The sequence below is a fragment of the Schistocerca serialis genome, chromosome 8 (assembly GCF_023864345.2).
Source record: "Schistocerca serialis cubense isolate TAMUIC-IGC-003099 chromosome 8, iqSchSeri2.2, whole genome shotgun sequence".
Classification (NCBI taxonomy): domain Eukaryota; kingdom Metazoa; phylum Arthropoda; class Insecta; order Orthoptera; family Acrididae; genus Schistocerca; species Schistocerca serialis.
This window is the reverse complement of record NC_064645.1, coordinates 595071913-595086640: the sequence shown is the minus strand read 5'-3', so window position 1 is coordinate 595086640 and position 14728 is coordinate 595071913. Positions and strand designations below refer to the sequence as shown.

General features: G+C 42.7%; 1 protein-coding gene across 1 annotated transcript in view; it reads right to left on the bottom strand.

Moving 5' to 3' along the window:
* LOC126417146 (juvenile hormone esterase-like) overlaps positions 1 to 14728 on the bottom strand; it is a 139061-nt gene that overhangs the window by 83305 nt on the left and 41028 nt on the right. Inside the window, exons 8-11 of the mRNA XM_050085044.1 lie at positions 13629 to 13819; positions 13408 to 13537; positions 6783 to 6909; positions 2807 to 2948 (exon numbers count right to left, since the gene is read on the bottom strand). Coding sequence (XP_049941001.1) covers positions 2807 to 2948; positions 6783 to 6909; positions 13408 to 13537; positions 13629 to 13819 — 590 coding nt within the window. The remainder of the gene's footprint in view (positions 1 to 2806; positions 2949 to 6782; positions 6910 to 13407; positions 13538 to 13628; positions 13820 to 14728) is intronic.

Here is a 14728-nt window from a genome sequence, read left to right as displayed (position 1 = left end):
GTATAGGTCCCAAACTGCCGTTGTACGGTTCGAAGGACATGAAAACAAGCTCTAGTTAAGAAGTAAGTGAAACGAAGTCTGGCAGTCTGTCCACTGAGCTACCAGAAAAATTTCGAATGGGAACTAAAGTTCACTGGTAATAAATGAAAACTTTAAGATATGACTAAGGGCACTGCACTGCTGTCAGAGACAGGAAAGGCCTGGAATGATCAGATGAACAGAATGAATAATATCTAGACTATAGGATCTAAGACGGACGTCATCAAAAATAAAACAAGTATAATGGAGCGTAGCTGAATTAAATTACTTTGTAAGGTGGCTATAATTTCGCACCTTACAAGCACTCATCCACATACTTTGTTTGAACTACAACCACAATTAGATATGATTTGATAGGTTGTACAACGTATATATGAATATATGAAGGAGACTGACATTATCATATACGCCTTGTAAGTAATTGTTAACGCTTATTGCTTGCACGAAAGGTGACGGAGTGTCTTTATTATAAAAATGGCGCAATGAATGATTGCCTATACTAGTAGAGGTAGCAACGCCAGTGCAGATGAAACTGCAGGCAGAACTCAGAGTGGAAGGCCTACACAGGTGTTGGTCCTGCTTAAACACAGGAAGTAGATAGATGGACGTCGTGGCACCTGAACTCTGGAGCACAATAGGATGAGGCCCGGACGCTATTGTAATAGGGCCTGAAGGATAACCGGATAATACTTTCGAACTTTGGAAATCTTGGACGAAGGTGAGAGGAACGAAGAAGCGGCACCTCGGAAACCATGCAGGCTGGGTTATTTATAAGGATTTTCACTGAGAAGGGTATCATTGTACGAGTATAGGTTTTTCCTTGCAAACTTTCCGCGCTGGACGACAAAAGACTAAAATATGGATGGTCGGCGCTCAGAAGAACCTGTAGAGAGGGAGAATATTCCGTGGTTTCGGGAATATGATTTGTTTTCGGAATTACGATGGTGGGGAGCCGAGTCTTGCTGGGAAGCCAGCGGTGGAGAGACGAGGCCTTCCGTTGTGAGCGCCCATGTGTGACGGTAGCTCGACATCAGCTTTTGTTGGTACAGACGGACTTGCTGTCTTTGCTCTCAGTATAGTTATAATAGTTAGGAACTGTACTGTTGTGAACCTATACGATTTTGGGCTCCACCTCCGGGTTGGAAGTTGTCGTCGTTGAGTGCGCACGTTCAGTAACTGAGATCGCTTCCTCTGCCTACACTTACGTTGAAACATCTGAACTCCGTCCTTGTGGTTTGGAGTTCGCGTTCCTCGTCTGTAGAGCTCAGAGTGATGAAGATAGTATTACAGTATATTAGTCAGAGGACCGCTTTCTGCCATCCTAGTATTTGAAATAGTTTATTTGCAGCTGGAGTTCTTCCATGGTCGCAGACGAGAACGAGAACTATCACTTCGATGCAGTGGACGCAGTACATACGGTGATATCGCAAATTGGTTCGGCTTATTAGGTCTATAAAAGCTAAACAGCTGTGATCACGTTAGTTTATTTTTACCGAGGTTGCACACCAGCGTAGATCATCTTTGAAAGTAGTGTCTTCTAGTGTTTGGTATATAGATGATGTCAGTCATTTCGCGTTATTGATGTTCGACCGCGCAGTCATTATATGGGGCAGAGTTGGGCAATTGATCAGCAATTTTACTTAGGAAATGTAAACTTTGTAATGTAAAGGGTTTTTTTAAACTACAATAAATATATAAGCGGGAACAACGTTTATCATTTAGTAGGATTAGTTGCCTTCATCATTCATTTATGTTTAGAATGTAATTTATAGAATTAAGAGATCCTAGGATCTGATTCCGGGGGTAGTCAGACAGGGCCAAATCATCATTTAGCGTTTATTATTCTCCGTTGCGCACATTAATTTTACACCCGCCTGGAGTAGCATCTTGGAACATGATGCTAAGGGAATTACACTAAGAACTAGGGCATTAATGTTAATACATGAGTTCTGCTATTTGGCTAACATATAACATAAATTAAGCTGTCTTTTTTGAAAGTGTCCGTAAGGAAGAGAAAAGATAAAAAAAAATACAAACAAGATAACAACAAGGTTTGAAATCAGGTGCTACCGAAGAATGCTGAAGGTTGGATTAGTCTTGTTACTTAGGAGAGGGTAGTGAATCGAAATTAAAGCACAGCTTGACTGAAACATGGGATCGATTGATATGACACCCCCTGCAGCACTAAGGTATCAGCAGTTCAGTTAAGTTTGGAAGAGTGAGGAGTAAAATTTGTAGAGCAAGACCGATAGCCGTCAAAGATAATGAGGTTAAAAGGACGTATGGGGTTCTGGTTGCGGCTAGCGTGAAGAGATCCGTCAAAACAGTCTTCTGACTGAATACAACGGCATTTACGGGAAGAGATAGGATTTCCACAAAAAGTTTTTCCTTCTTTGATTTGTATTTATGTCACTTATGCACGAGATACGAAAGGATATAGTACTCAGTAGCATTCAATTAAAATGTTGTTCATATTTAGTATTTAAATCTGCCTCTTACAATACACAAAAAGTCTCAGCTATATATTTTCAAGTCACTAGAGGTCACCCAGTGAGTGACGAGTTTTGATAAGTAAATAGGTAAACACGTATGTTATGTCCACGCTACACGATTGTTAGTTTTTAACATTTTATTGAAACAGCATTCGTACAATAAAAAGTGTCCTGTATTTCATTACTCTGTTGTTTTACATAAAATATTTAAACAATACGAGAAGTAGTCAAAAGTGTTTGTATCACAGCCAGTTTCAGTAGTACGGAGGTATCACTGAGTGCACGAAATCCATCCGTTCCGCATTCCTGTTTTGTTGGACGGTAGAGTTGACGTCAATGTTGAGGAAGTACTTGGTTTCCAGGTTGTAGGTAGGCCAGCCGCCCTCAATTACAGGATCGTCCTCAGGGGTGGGATTCCTGCAAGCAGCAAAACTTAGAGCATACTGTTTAACCAGGTTGAAGCATCGAGATACACGAAGTCTCCACCTTATGATTGGTAGCCTTGGAACCAATCTAAAAAGTAAATGAGTTAACAAAGGAAAGTGAGAGAGAGTAATAGAGAGAGAAAAAGTCCAAAATGTAAGCAGAAAGACGTGTACAGAATATAGGCATTTCTTGCTAAATACATTTTTACTTACCGATTTTTGCTATGGCAAGAAAATCTAAAACGTGTAAGTCAGCATACATTACATTTCTATAATACTGATACTCCGCATAAATTATATGCTACCCTAGAAGCATATTTCGTAGTAATTTATTTAATCTGTCGTTCAACTTTGGTAAATGTTACTCTCGATTTCTTAACTGAGGATATGCAATGAGATTCTTGTTAACATGTTCATAGACATTCGCACAGGGTACCGGAACATTCACAAGAATTCTGAGGGATCAGCTGTGGAAACTTGAAAAGCATTGTTTTCGTACTTCCTATTTCTCCCGTCTCTCTGACTGCTGTGTGAAATGACAAATTTGTGCTTAACAGTGTCTTGCTGTTTAACTAATACGATCTGCAGTTCAGCGCAGTTACTACATATTGTGTTGAATGGCCATACGCAAATTCGAAATGATTAGCTTTGGCTAAAAAGGAAATACTGAAGATGTAGGACACGAAACTGCAGCGGTTTTCCTTGGACATGTCAGATTCGATTTCGAAATTGCGTTTCATCAGCTGCATTAGTGAAACTTGAAGGCAGAGTTGTTGAGTTACAGCTTAGTAGATTAGAATTTTTTTGTCTAAGTAAGACTAATGAGATCGTTTAAATGTCAGATTCGTACTTTGCTAAATGATATGCGGATTTTGACTGTGAGTCAAAAAGTTGCACTGCAAATAAATTTGAAGACAAATGGCTTTTGTGTAGCGATATTAGTTCTGTGCTCTTATGACAGCAGCACTAAACGTAGGCGACTTCAAAGCCAGAGCAGGGTTTTTTGACTTTCGCTTTTGTTGTTGACAATGGGGGGCTGGGTTTAGAATGCCAGACTACGGCACCATCTTTGTCAGCCAGCGACACAACGTTTCGTAACTTATTTTCTCCCTTTGACGCCAAACGCTACAAGATATTCTTTTAATATACAGCCTTGTTGACTCTGTAACAAACTGGAAATTTTTTAGTTTGTCTACAGTTTCTGCCTGTCCATATCACAGGCCCCAACGTGTATAATTATAAGCTTGTAGTTTGTTGGCTGGATACTCTCTTTGAAATTCTGGAGTTAGCGAAGGGAGGTAAAGGCTGTTTACAACTTGTACAGAAACTAGACTGCATTTCCAAAAGTCGAGGGCCATGCAAGGGAGGCAGTGGTTGAAGAAGGAGTGAGGCCGGGTGGTTATTCATTGAGCAAGCTGTAAAAGAAACAAAATTAAAATCTAACCGAGAAACTAAAGTTCAAGGAGAAGAAACAATATCTTTGGGGTTTGTCAATAGCATTGTATATTTCTGAGAAGCAGCAACGGACTTGGAAGAGCAGGTGAACAGACTGGACAAGGTCTTGGAAGGACGACATAAAATGAACATCAACAAAAGCCAAACAAGAATAATGGAATGTAGTCGAATTAAATAATGTGATGTTGCGGTAACTAGAGACACTTAGTCTAATATACGAAGTTTGTTATTTGCAGCAAATAACTGGTGATGGCCGATGTACAAAGAATATAAAATTTAGACTGACAATGGGAAGAAAACCATTTATGAAGAAGAGGAATTTGGTAATATCGAATATAGATGTAAGTTTTAGGGCCGGCCGTTGTGCCCGAGCGGTTCTAGGCGCTTCAGTCCGGAACCGCGCGACCGCTACCGTCGCAGGTTCGAATCCTACCTCGGGAATTTGTGTGTGTGATGTCCTTAGTTAAGTTTAAGTAGTTACAAGTTCTAGGTGACTGTTGAATTCAGATGTTAAATCCCATAGTGCTCAGAGCCATTTGAAACATTTGTAAGTTTTAGGAAGTGTTTTTCTCAATGTAGGGTATTTGTATGGGGTGTAGCCATGAAGGAATATGAAACATGGACGATAAATAGCTCAGACAAGATGGAGAATTGAAGCTTTTGAAATGAAGTACTAGAGAAGAAGGATGAAGATAAGATATCTAGTAACTAATGAGAAGGCTCTGAATAGAGTTGAGAATTGTGAAGAAAAGAAATTTGTGGTACAACATGATTAGAAGTGAGGGTTTGTTGATAGTACAGATTCTGAGACATCAAGGGATCAAAAATTTAGCCCTAGAATTAGGTATGCGTGCGGGTTTGGGGATTGAAAAAATTATAGAGGAAGGCTAAGAGATGCACATAGCAAGCACATTCAGAAGGATATAAGTTGCAGTAGTTTTTCGGAGATGAAGAGGCTTGCAAAGGATATCTATGAGGGCTGCATTGAACCAGTCTTAGAACTGAAGACACAATTCCTGAACGTACTACCTGTATGTCTCGTGTTCTTTACTCTCACATACTTGTCTTCTACGCATCCAATACAATTCGGAAACCGTCATTATTCTCAAAAATCATTTACTGTTGGCTTGACATCGTCATCTTTTGGGAAAAGTGTGCGGAAAGCGTGCATATTATCCCAAATCGCTTGACAAAGTTCCCTCACTTTTCTCCCAACTTTAACATAAGATATCCTACGTGAATATACCAGTGTCTTGAAGGAAGAACCACCTGCCAGGAATCTGTAATGTTTTCCCCGCATCCTTCCTCGTTCTTACAAACAATCTTGTCATCACTAATTCTGTAACTACTCCTGCCATTGTCAAAACTTATTCTCTGGTCACTTTCACTAACCTTGCCAGAGTCACCAGTTTAGTTGCCTCGCGTTTGTTCTCCTGTTCGGCGTTTTTATGTGTTCGTACAAAACGTTTTCCGCGCTGATCTGAGAACAGAACCTGAACGACTGATTACCGGGGACTGTGCAACTAGCCCTTAGTAGAGTAGCGATCCAGTAAAAACTTCCTGTCTAAATTTCATTGGATACATAGAGAGGGTAAACATGTAACCTTTCTTACCTGTTATTCCTGTTAGTCTTTTATTTCCAATCTGGAAATGCGAATGTATCGATATCGCTAGCAATTATAGCAACACTGATCATTCGCACAACCAATCAACTACATAAACAAACAGCAGTTTCCATTCTCCTGTTCGGGTTTATTCGGCTCAGATCGAGTACCCCCGTCTCGTTTTCTCCGCGGGAAACTTATTTCTAGGTGCGACGGCGATTCCCCTGGCAGAAACATCACGTGAACTTTGCACTCATTCAAAAATCAACTTTTAATTCGTTAAGAAATCAACTTAGAATGTGTACAAAAATGTTGAAAAACCAACAGGGGTGCGTTTCAGTATTATATGAATAATCGATAGGCCAACATGCGCCGGATGCTAGGAGTTTTACGAAACAAGATTTTTTTTTTCTTCAAGGAGATGAGTTAGGCGCCCGCTGAAATTGCCGCCCGGGGCAGATACCACGCTTACCCACTTCCCTCCCCCTTTCCTAGATCCCGGCTCGCCTAAATTAATCGTGCCTAAATAACCATGCTGTCCCTGGGCCGAAGCGGGGCAAAGACACAAGGAAAGGAAGAAGCTGTTTAGGAAGTTTTCCGGCTTAATATTATGACCATGTTCTGCCGGACACCGACGAAAGATTTAATTGAATTTGATGGACATAGTGCCGTATGTAGCTCATAGTTCAAAGCTGTTTAGTCATAAATTTATGACGCTCTTACTCTAAAGTGTCGAATAGATGTGCAGTACGTCAGCAAATACTCACAGGTACTTGGCGAAGTTGGTCCACAGCTTGATGACCGTGTTGCGCACCTTCTGCTCGTCGGAGTCAGGGTCCAGGTTTAGATCAGGCGTATACCAGATGGATTTCAAGTCATAATTGTGCCAGGCACCTGTGGAATAAGAATATTCCTTTTTTGTGTTTCATTGCTTATTATAGTCTGGAGGAGGGAGGGCTCTGCTGTATGTATACAGTTTCTTCAAACAACATCTTCTCCTAAGTTTAGGAGCGATAACCTCTCATATTAAATGTTATCCAAGTGAGCAGTTCTACTAGGTGTGCTCCGCACACCGTCGGCTGAAACACACATATAGACTCTTATTGACTCCTCGGCTGAAACTACTGTCTAGATTTAAATATCGACTCCTGTTCCGGAACGTTAATATCCCACCGGCGACATACAATATCTGAAAAGGTAAACACATCTAATTCATTACAAACCTGATCACTCCTTGTGGCCTGTCAAAGAGATTACTGCTCTTGATTTAGATCTACTGTGGTTTCTCAAAATATTCCAAGTGGATGCAGGTTGATTTACAATGATAATGGCTCACACCTTCTCCTATTCTTGTGCACAGTTAAGCCTCTTAAAATATATGTTGTATTGTTCAACGGGAGGCTTCAAAATGTTAGTTACTGTTTATTGTATGAGGTGGAATAACGTTTGTTGAACCTGTACATCAAAGCGAGACACATACATAACAGTCCTTTTTCAACAAAGTCACCCAATCCCTGTAAGCAACGGTCCGAACGTTCTACCAATCGTTCAGTTCTACTATGATAGAAATTTGCTCGTTGGCCACGGATCCATTCTAGACCCGCACTGTGAACGTCCTAATCGTGTTAAAATCTCTTTCACCCCGTACTGATAGCTTGCTGGAAAGGTAAAAATCTTATGCTGCATCTGTTCTTCTCTATCAACATCACCGAACATATGAGCGGCCTTGGCTAAACTGTTGGCATGATTTCGCCACCGCTGGACGGGGATATGCTTATCCATATACCGCAAGAATATTATCGTGAATAAGTTTTCGATTTGGACGTTTCACCCACGAGAATCCTAATGCCGCGTGTACAGAAACTTCAAGCTGCCTCCCCATTTAACGCCTACCACTGTGAGACAACTGTTATCCATATTTATCCTGCAGGTAAAACGGAACATATACTCTCTTGGGACGATGAACAACTCTTTTTGTGCAATGGACTTAGCAAGGGATGACATGTGTAACTTAGTTTTTGAGGTCCCTAAAAAAATGGTTCAAATGGCTCTGAGCAGTATGGGACTCAACATCTGAGGTCATTAGTCCCCTAGAACTAGTTAAACCTAACTAACCTAAGGACATCACACACATCCATGCCCGAGGTAGGATTCGAACCTGCGACCGTAGCGGTCTCGCGGTGCCAGACTGCAGCGCCTAGAACCGCACGGCCACTTCGGCCAGCGGGGTCCCTACATATCATAATTATTCTGTCCTTCTCCGCCTACCTAGCTAGCTGGTAAGCCGGCACGGTAGCTCAGCGTGTAAGGTCAGAGGGTTAGCTGTCCTGTGTAATAATAATAAAAAAAACTGAGTTAATGGATCAAGATGAACTTCAACAAGCGCCATGGGACGTCTGCCCAGAACAGATAGAACGAACGATAACGAACAAAATGATTTTTTTTTTTAAGAAAGATGTTAACGTGCTTGCTGCCCATGCAAAGGGCCTGTATTCGATTCCTGGCCGGGTTGGAGATTTTCTAGGCTCGTTGACTGGGTGTTGTATTGTCCTGATCATCATTTCATCCTCCTCACCGGCAGTCGAGTCACCAATGTGCCGTCGACTGAAATAAGACTACCCCCACTTGCCGGCCGAATTTCCTCAGATTTATCCGCCCGGAAAGCAATGTCATACGCTCAGTTCATTGATTTATTCTGCCCTTGATCTATGTTCCGTCGTTCAGCTTTTTTGCGCACCATTGTGACGGATGTTTCACACAGTGGTTCGTAGTCCACGCCTAGAGGTGCAATTGACCGCGTGAAAAAGGCTGTGAACTTCCTTGGTCGACGCAGCTCTGTTAAATTCTCCTTGAAGTCCGTACTAGTCGTAATCGGCACACAGTGGTCATCGGCTGGTGTCACTGACCGCCGGCAACCACTACGACATCGGTTCAAAGTATTTTTTCTCATGAGAGAGTTAACTGTTAATTGTTTTAATTACGTAGCTCTGGTTTATGCCAAGTCGACAGACAGTTCCCCACGTTGAAATTCGTTTACCTTAAATTGAAAACGCAAAGCCTAAGCTTGAAATTACATTTCGAAGTATGTTGAAAGACTAAACTCTGTACACAAGTTGCATTGTTCTTTTCACGAATGGAGACAGAGGGCTCAACTGTTAAGCACAGGAAAAGCTACTTGCACTTACATTACACAGATGGCCGTACGTGTCGATGTCGTCTGTCGTGAGAAGGGTATTGAGCCAAATCAAAAAGCATGAACAATGCAAGTCATGAAGAACACACAAGTTCCTAGCTGCAACTGTGCACGCGTCCTATTCGCTGATGTGGCCGCCACCTGTGGTAGTCAGGGGACGAAGCCTTTATTCGGTTTCCAGATGATGGTCGGCTCATCCCAAAATCTTTCTAAGCGGGTGTGATTAACGCTTACAATGCAGGCTTATGTGTTTGTGATTTTCGCAGGGCAGTAGGTGTTTTCCATCAACGCTCGGATAAAAGCTTCTGGAAGTCGTGGTGGAAGGCAATACTTTAATAGAAGTGTGCGATAAGTGGAGACAACAAACCGCCAACTGAAACGCATGGCACTTGCTTCTGAGGCTGATATATATATATATATATATATATATATATATATATATGTGTGTGTGTGTGTGTGTGTGTGTGTGTGTGTGTGTGTGGCTTACAAATCTCCTCCTAAACCACTGGACCGATTTCAATCAGACTTGGTACACACACTTCTTAGTGTCAAACAACACCAACACTCGCTACGGGGATAAGAGTCACCTACTTATCATAGTTCAGATGAAGTCACGTAATAGGCACTGAGATGCATGTAAAACGGCTGCATCGTGCATGGCATTTAAATTTATTACTTCTTTGCTGCTAACTCTATTCGCAACATATTCGCAAACAGTATCCGCGTATACCGCTGAATATATATATATATATATATATATATATATATATATATATATATATATATATATGTGTGTGTGTGTGTATGTGTGTGTGTGTGTCGTACAAATCTCTTCCTAAACCACTGGACCGATTTCAATCAGACTTGGTACACACACTCCTTAGTGCCAGACAACACCAACACTCGCAACGGGGATAAGAGTCACCTACTTATCATAGTTCAGATGAAATCACGTAATAGGCACTGAGATGCGTGAAAAACGGCTGCATCGTGCATGACATTTAAATTTATTACTTATTAGCTGCTAACTCTATTCGCAACATATTCGCAAACAGTATCCGCTTATACCGCTGAATCTACCCACACGCAGCAGAGATAGTTCCAGACATATGACGTCATATGCATTGAGATGCGTGAAAAAATGCCTTATCATACATGAACTTTTAATACATACAGTCGAGCGAGCTTAAGAACATACTCAAATGATTAACAATGCAAGGTCACAGGTTAATGTAAGTGTGCGATAAGCTTCTGCAAATGTAAAATACTGGTACATAATAACACCCGGCAACGCTTGTGACAGCTTCCAGCAGCGAAACGCAAATAACTGTAGGCCGTTTATAGAACTGTCAAGAGGTGCTGTCATAAAGACGTTTACAACATCGCGTTGAAGACACGCAATGCAGCTTCGTCCAGTTTACTAACCACTTGGTTTCTAATAGAAAATTGGCAAAGTGAATACACATGCTGTGTCGAGTTTGTCACCAAGTATTAAACAGTTTAGGGAAGTTTACTGAAGCACGCGAAACATAGCCATCTGAGGAACTGATAACTTACAGGGGAAATGTGTGACCTCAAACGCTCGGAAAAATGCGCGCATATCGTAAATCGCTTATCGGAGGAACGGTGGTAATAACCGTTCACATGCAAAACTGCGCCTCTTTCCTAGAGAGACAGTTGAATGATCACCTATTCAAGATCGAAGAGAAGAACTTTGGTAATGTGAAGAAACAAAACATCGAGGGGAAAGGACCAAACGCACACTGAAGACAACATAATGTTGACAACAGCTTGATGCGAATTTTTTTATGTGATATCAACACTATGTGATAAGTATCGTTGATTGTGTAGGATTAAGATTTCCCTCTCTGCTATACAATCAGCTTCCTCCACCGAAATACAGTCATACGTTACAAGAAGTTAAGACTTTGACATACCAACATCGTCGCTTGAAAATGTAATTAGTTGACGTTTGATTCTGGACTTCTTGAATGCGGATGTTGAATGTGAAGAAGTGGCCCTTAGGCAGATGTGTTCATCGATCTGTTCCACTTTACTTTGACCTTTCATTGACATCCCACACCTGCGCTTGGATCTGCATACATGTAGCACTATATGGTCAGGACAAAAAGTTTGTTGTTCAGGTAGTTCAATTTTTTTAAGCTGAGAAAAATGCAGCAATAACCCACGATATTGAAGTACAACATGTGATCAAAAGTATCCGGAATCCTATCTGAAAATGACTTAAAAGTTCGAGGCGCCCTCTATCGGTAATGCTGGAATTCAGTATGGTGTTGGTCCACCCTTATCCTTGACGACAGCTTCCGCTCTCGTAGACATGCGTTCTATCAGGTTCTGGAAGATTTCTTGGGAAATGGCAGCCCATTCATCACGGAGTACTGCACTAAGCAGAGGTATCGATGTCGGTCGGTGAGGCCTGGCACGAAGTCGGCTTTCCAAAACATCCCAAAGGTGTGCTATAGGATTCAGGCCCGGACTCTGTGCCAGCCAGTCCATTACAGGGATATTACTGTCGTGTAACCACTCCGCCACAGGCCGAGCATTATGAACAGGTGCTCGATCGTGTTGAAAGATGCATTCGCCATCCATGAATTGCTCTTCAACAGTGAGAGGTAAAAAGGTGCTTAAAGCATCATTGTAGGCATGTGCTGAGATAGTGCCAAGCAGAACAGCAAGGGGTACAACCCCCTCCATGAAAAATACGCAATCGTTCAATGTTCATGCTCCTTACACCAAGCGAGGCACCGTTTGGCATTTACCTGCGTGATGTGTGGCTTATGAGCAGCCGCTCGACCATGAAATCCAAACTTTCTCACCTCCTACCCAACGTTCATAATACTTGCAGTGGATCCTGATGCAGATTGGAATTCCTGTTTGATGATCCGCATAGATGTCTGCTATTACACTTTACGATCCTCTTCAACTGTCGGCGGTCTCTGTCACTCAACAGACGAGGTCGGCCTGTTCGCTTTTCTGCTGCACGTGTCCCTTCACGTTTCCACTTCACTATCACATTGGAAACAGTGGACCTAGGGATGTCTAGGAGTGTGGAAATTTCCCATACAGACGTATGACAGAAATGATTCCCAATCACCTGAGCACGTTCGAAGTCCATGAGTTCCACGGAGCGCCCTATTCTGCACTCTCACTAAGTCTAATGACTACTGAGGTCGCTGATATGGAGTACCTGGCAGTAGGTGGCAGCACATTGCACCTAATATGAAAAACGTGCGTTATTGAGGGTATCCACATACTTTTGATCGCATAGTGTATGTATGTTTATGGTCCTCTTATTTCGATAGTTTGTATGTGCGCTACAAATATTCCTCTCTTACACCTTCAGTAGGTGATCATTGTGGTGCAACGTGAAGTTCCGCATGCGATTGGGTCTACCTACTGTTTCTGGGACGAGTGAATTAAGTTCTACGAAAATTTTCGTACTGCTCTGCCTGTTCGATGCAAATAGGGAGGGGTACAGAGTGCTTGTGTAGCCACAGAGCTTGCATTGTTGAGTAGTAACAATTTAACGCTGTTTTGGAGATCACTTATAGAGGACTGTTATTTAGACTGACTTGGTAGTTTAAGAGTACAGAGGATTAATGAAGGTCTACCAATAAACGTTTCAAAGCAAATCCTGTAATTTGTCTCGTGCATTGCACATCGCTGTGTACCTCCTTAACTGATCGGTCAACGGGATTTGATTGCCATTAGGAGGCTCCAGATTTTATTCCTGGCACTGCGAAGGTTTTTACTTGGTAGGAGGAGTGGTACGGAATTGAGTCAAGCTCGTTATACCAAATGAAGACTGATTAGTAGTTGTGCCAAGGTTAAGAAATGGTGACAACGAATGGGAGAATGGTGAGCTAATCGCAGGCACCTCCATACAGCATCCAATGACATCATTGCCAGTGGACGACACTGCGCTCTTCGGGCCCAACTAGTTCACCTAGGGTCTTACCGCGCATCGTTGGGAGTGCGTGGAAAACAGCGAGGACCGCACGTGGGAGTTCAGAAGCTCCGAGGAAAGACGAAAGCCGAAAGCAACATTTCTATAAACCCGGTGTGAAACATTTTTTTGGACAGTTTAGTTGTTGCAGATTCCGCCAGATTTTGGTGCGATCTCGTATGCAAGCGAGAAACGACCCCCTCGGCTTGTTTCTGCCTTGCCTCACACTCACCAGGCAGGCCGATATCCGGACTCGCTCCCGTGTAGTCGTACTGGTAGTAGAAGACGGGCTGCGTCATGGTGGTGGTCAGCAGTCGCACCGTCGTGTCTGCCGGCTCTCCGTTGTTCAGGTCCGTCATCATCTGAGAGAAAAACGAAGCGAAAGCATTAATCATGCTACCGAGTTTAAGTTAGAAATTCTTGTTTAGTTGGCTGCGGTACGTATGTACTCACAGCTGCGTATTGGACGGCGTCGTCAGCCGTGATGTTGGTAATGTTGCCGAAGTAGTACTGCCTCAGGGCGGTCGCCGCCTGCCGCTTGGACTCAATGTCGCCCAGGCGCAGGACGAAGTCGATGGCCCCCTCGAAGTCCGTGTTGAGCTGCTCCAGTACAGAATCGGCGATGATGGCCTCGCCTCCTGAATCTGCAAGGAAAAGAGACGAACTGAGGGAATCGCAATATTAACAGCCTGCATTAGGGCTCCATATACTTCTACACCTACAGTCAGCAGTACACTCAGGGTACTTTTCACTGTCACACACATGGTTCTTCAGGTTCCACCCACGAGTGGAGCTTGGACGGAATATCTGTGGCATGCCTCTATGGAAGCTATTACGAATTATGAGTATGCTACTTTTCTCTACACGAACTTTACAGCAACGGGTTCTCGTGTATCCGTAAGTTCACCAGACAAAAGCCCGAAATCTCGTTCCTTGGAGTTTTCCGAGCTGATTTATGTTAGATGTACGCCTTCTGTCCTCGCTCGTCTAACAGTTATGATTTTTCAGCATTTCATATGTTACATCCTCGTCCAGTCAAACAATCCTTACACCATGTGCTCCTTGCTTCACTGTATGTGTTCAATGTCACTTAGACGTTGTCTGGGTCCCATACACTTGAGCAGTATTAGAGTATTAACAGATAAGCCAAAACATTATGACCACTGCACACGGCGACTTTTGGTGCCGCCTAGTGGCGTTGCGAGAACGTGACGTGGTAACAGAAGTATGAAAGCGGGACAGACACTGGTGGGGAATCGCCTTACCGAAGATATGGGCTGAAAAAGGAGAAATCCATTGAGACAAGTAGCTTTCACGAAGGGCTGATTATTATTATGCAAATTCTGTGAACGAGTATCTGGAAAATGGTGAAACTGGTGGAAAGTTCACATGCCACTGTCACGAGAATCTACGGTGAGAGGTAGAAGGACAGTGAAACAACCATTAGACTCTAAATGGTTGGACGTCCACGACACTTTACACAGAAATGGCTCTAAGCACTATGAGACCTAACATCTGAGGTCATCAGTCCCCTAGACTTAAAACTACTTAAA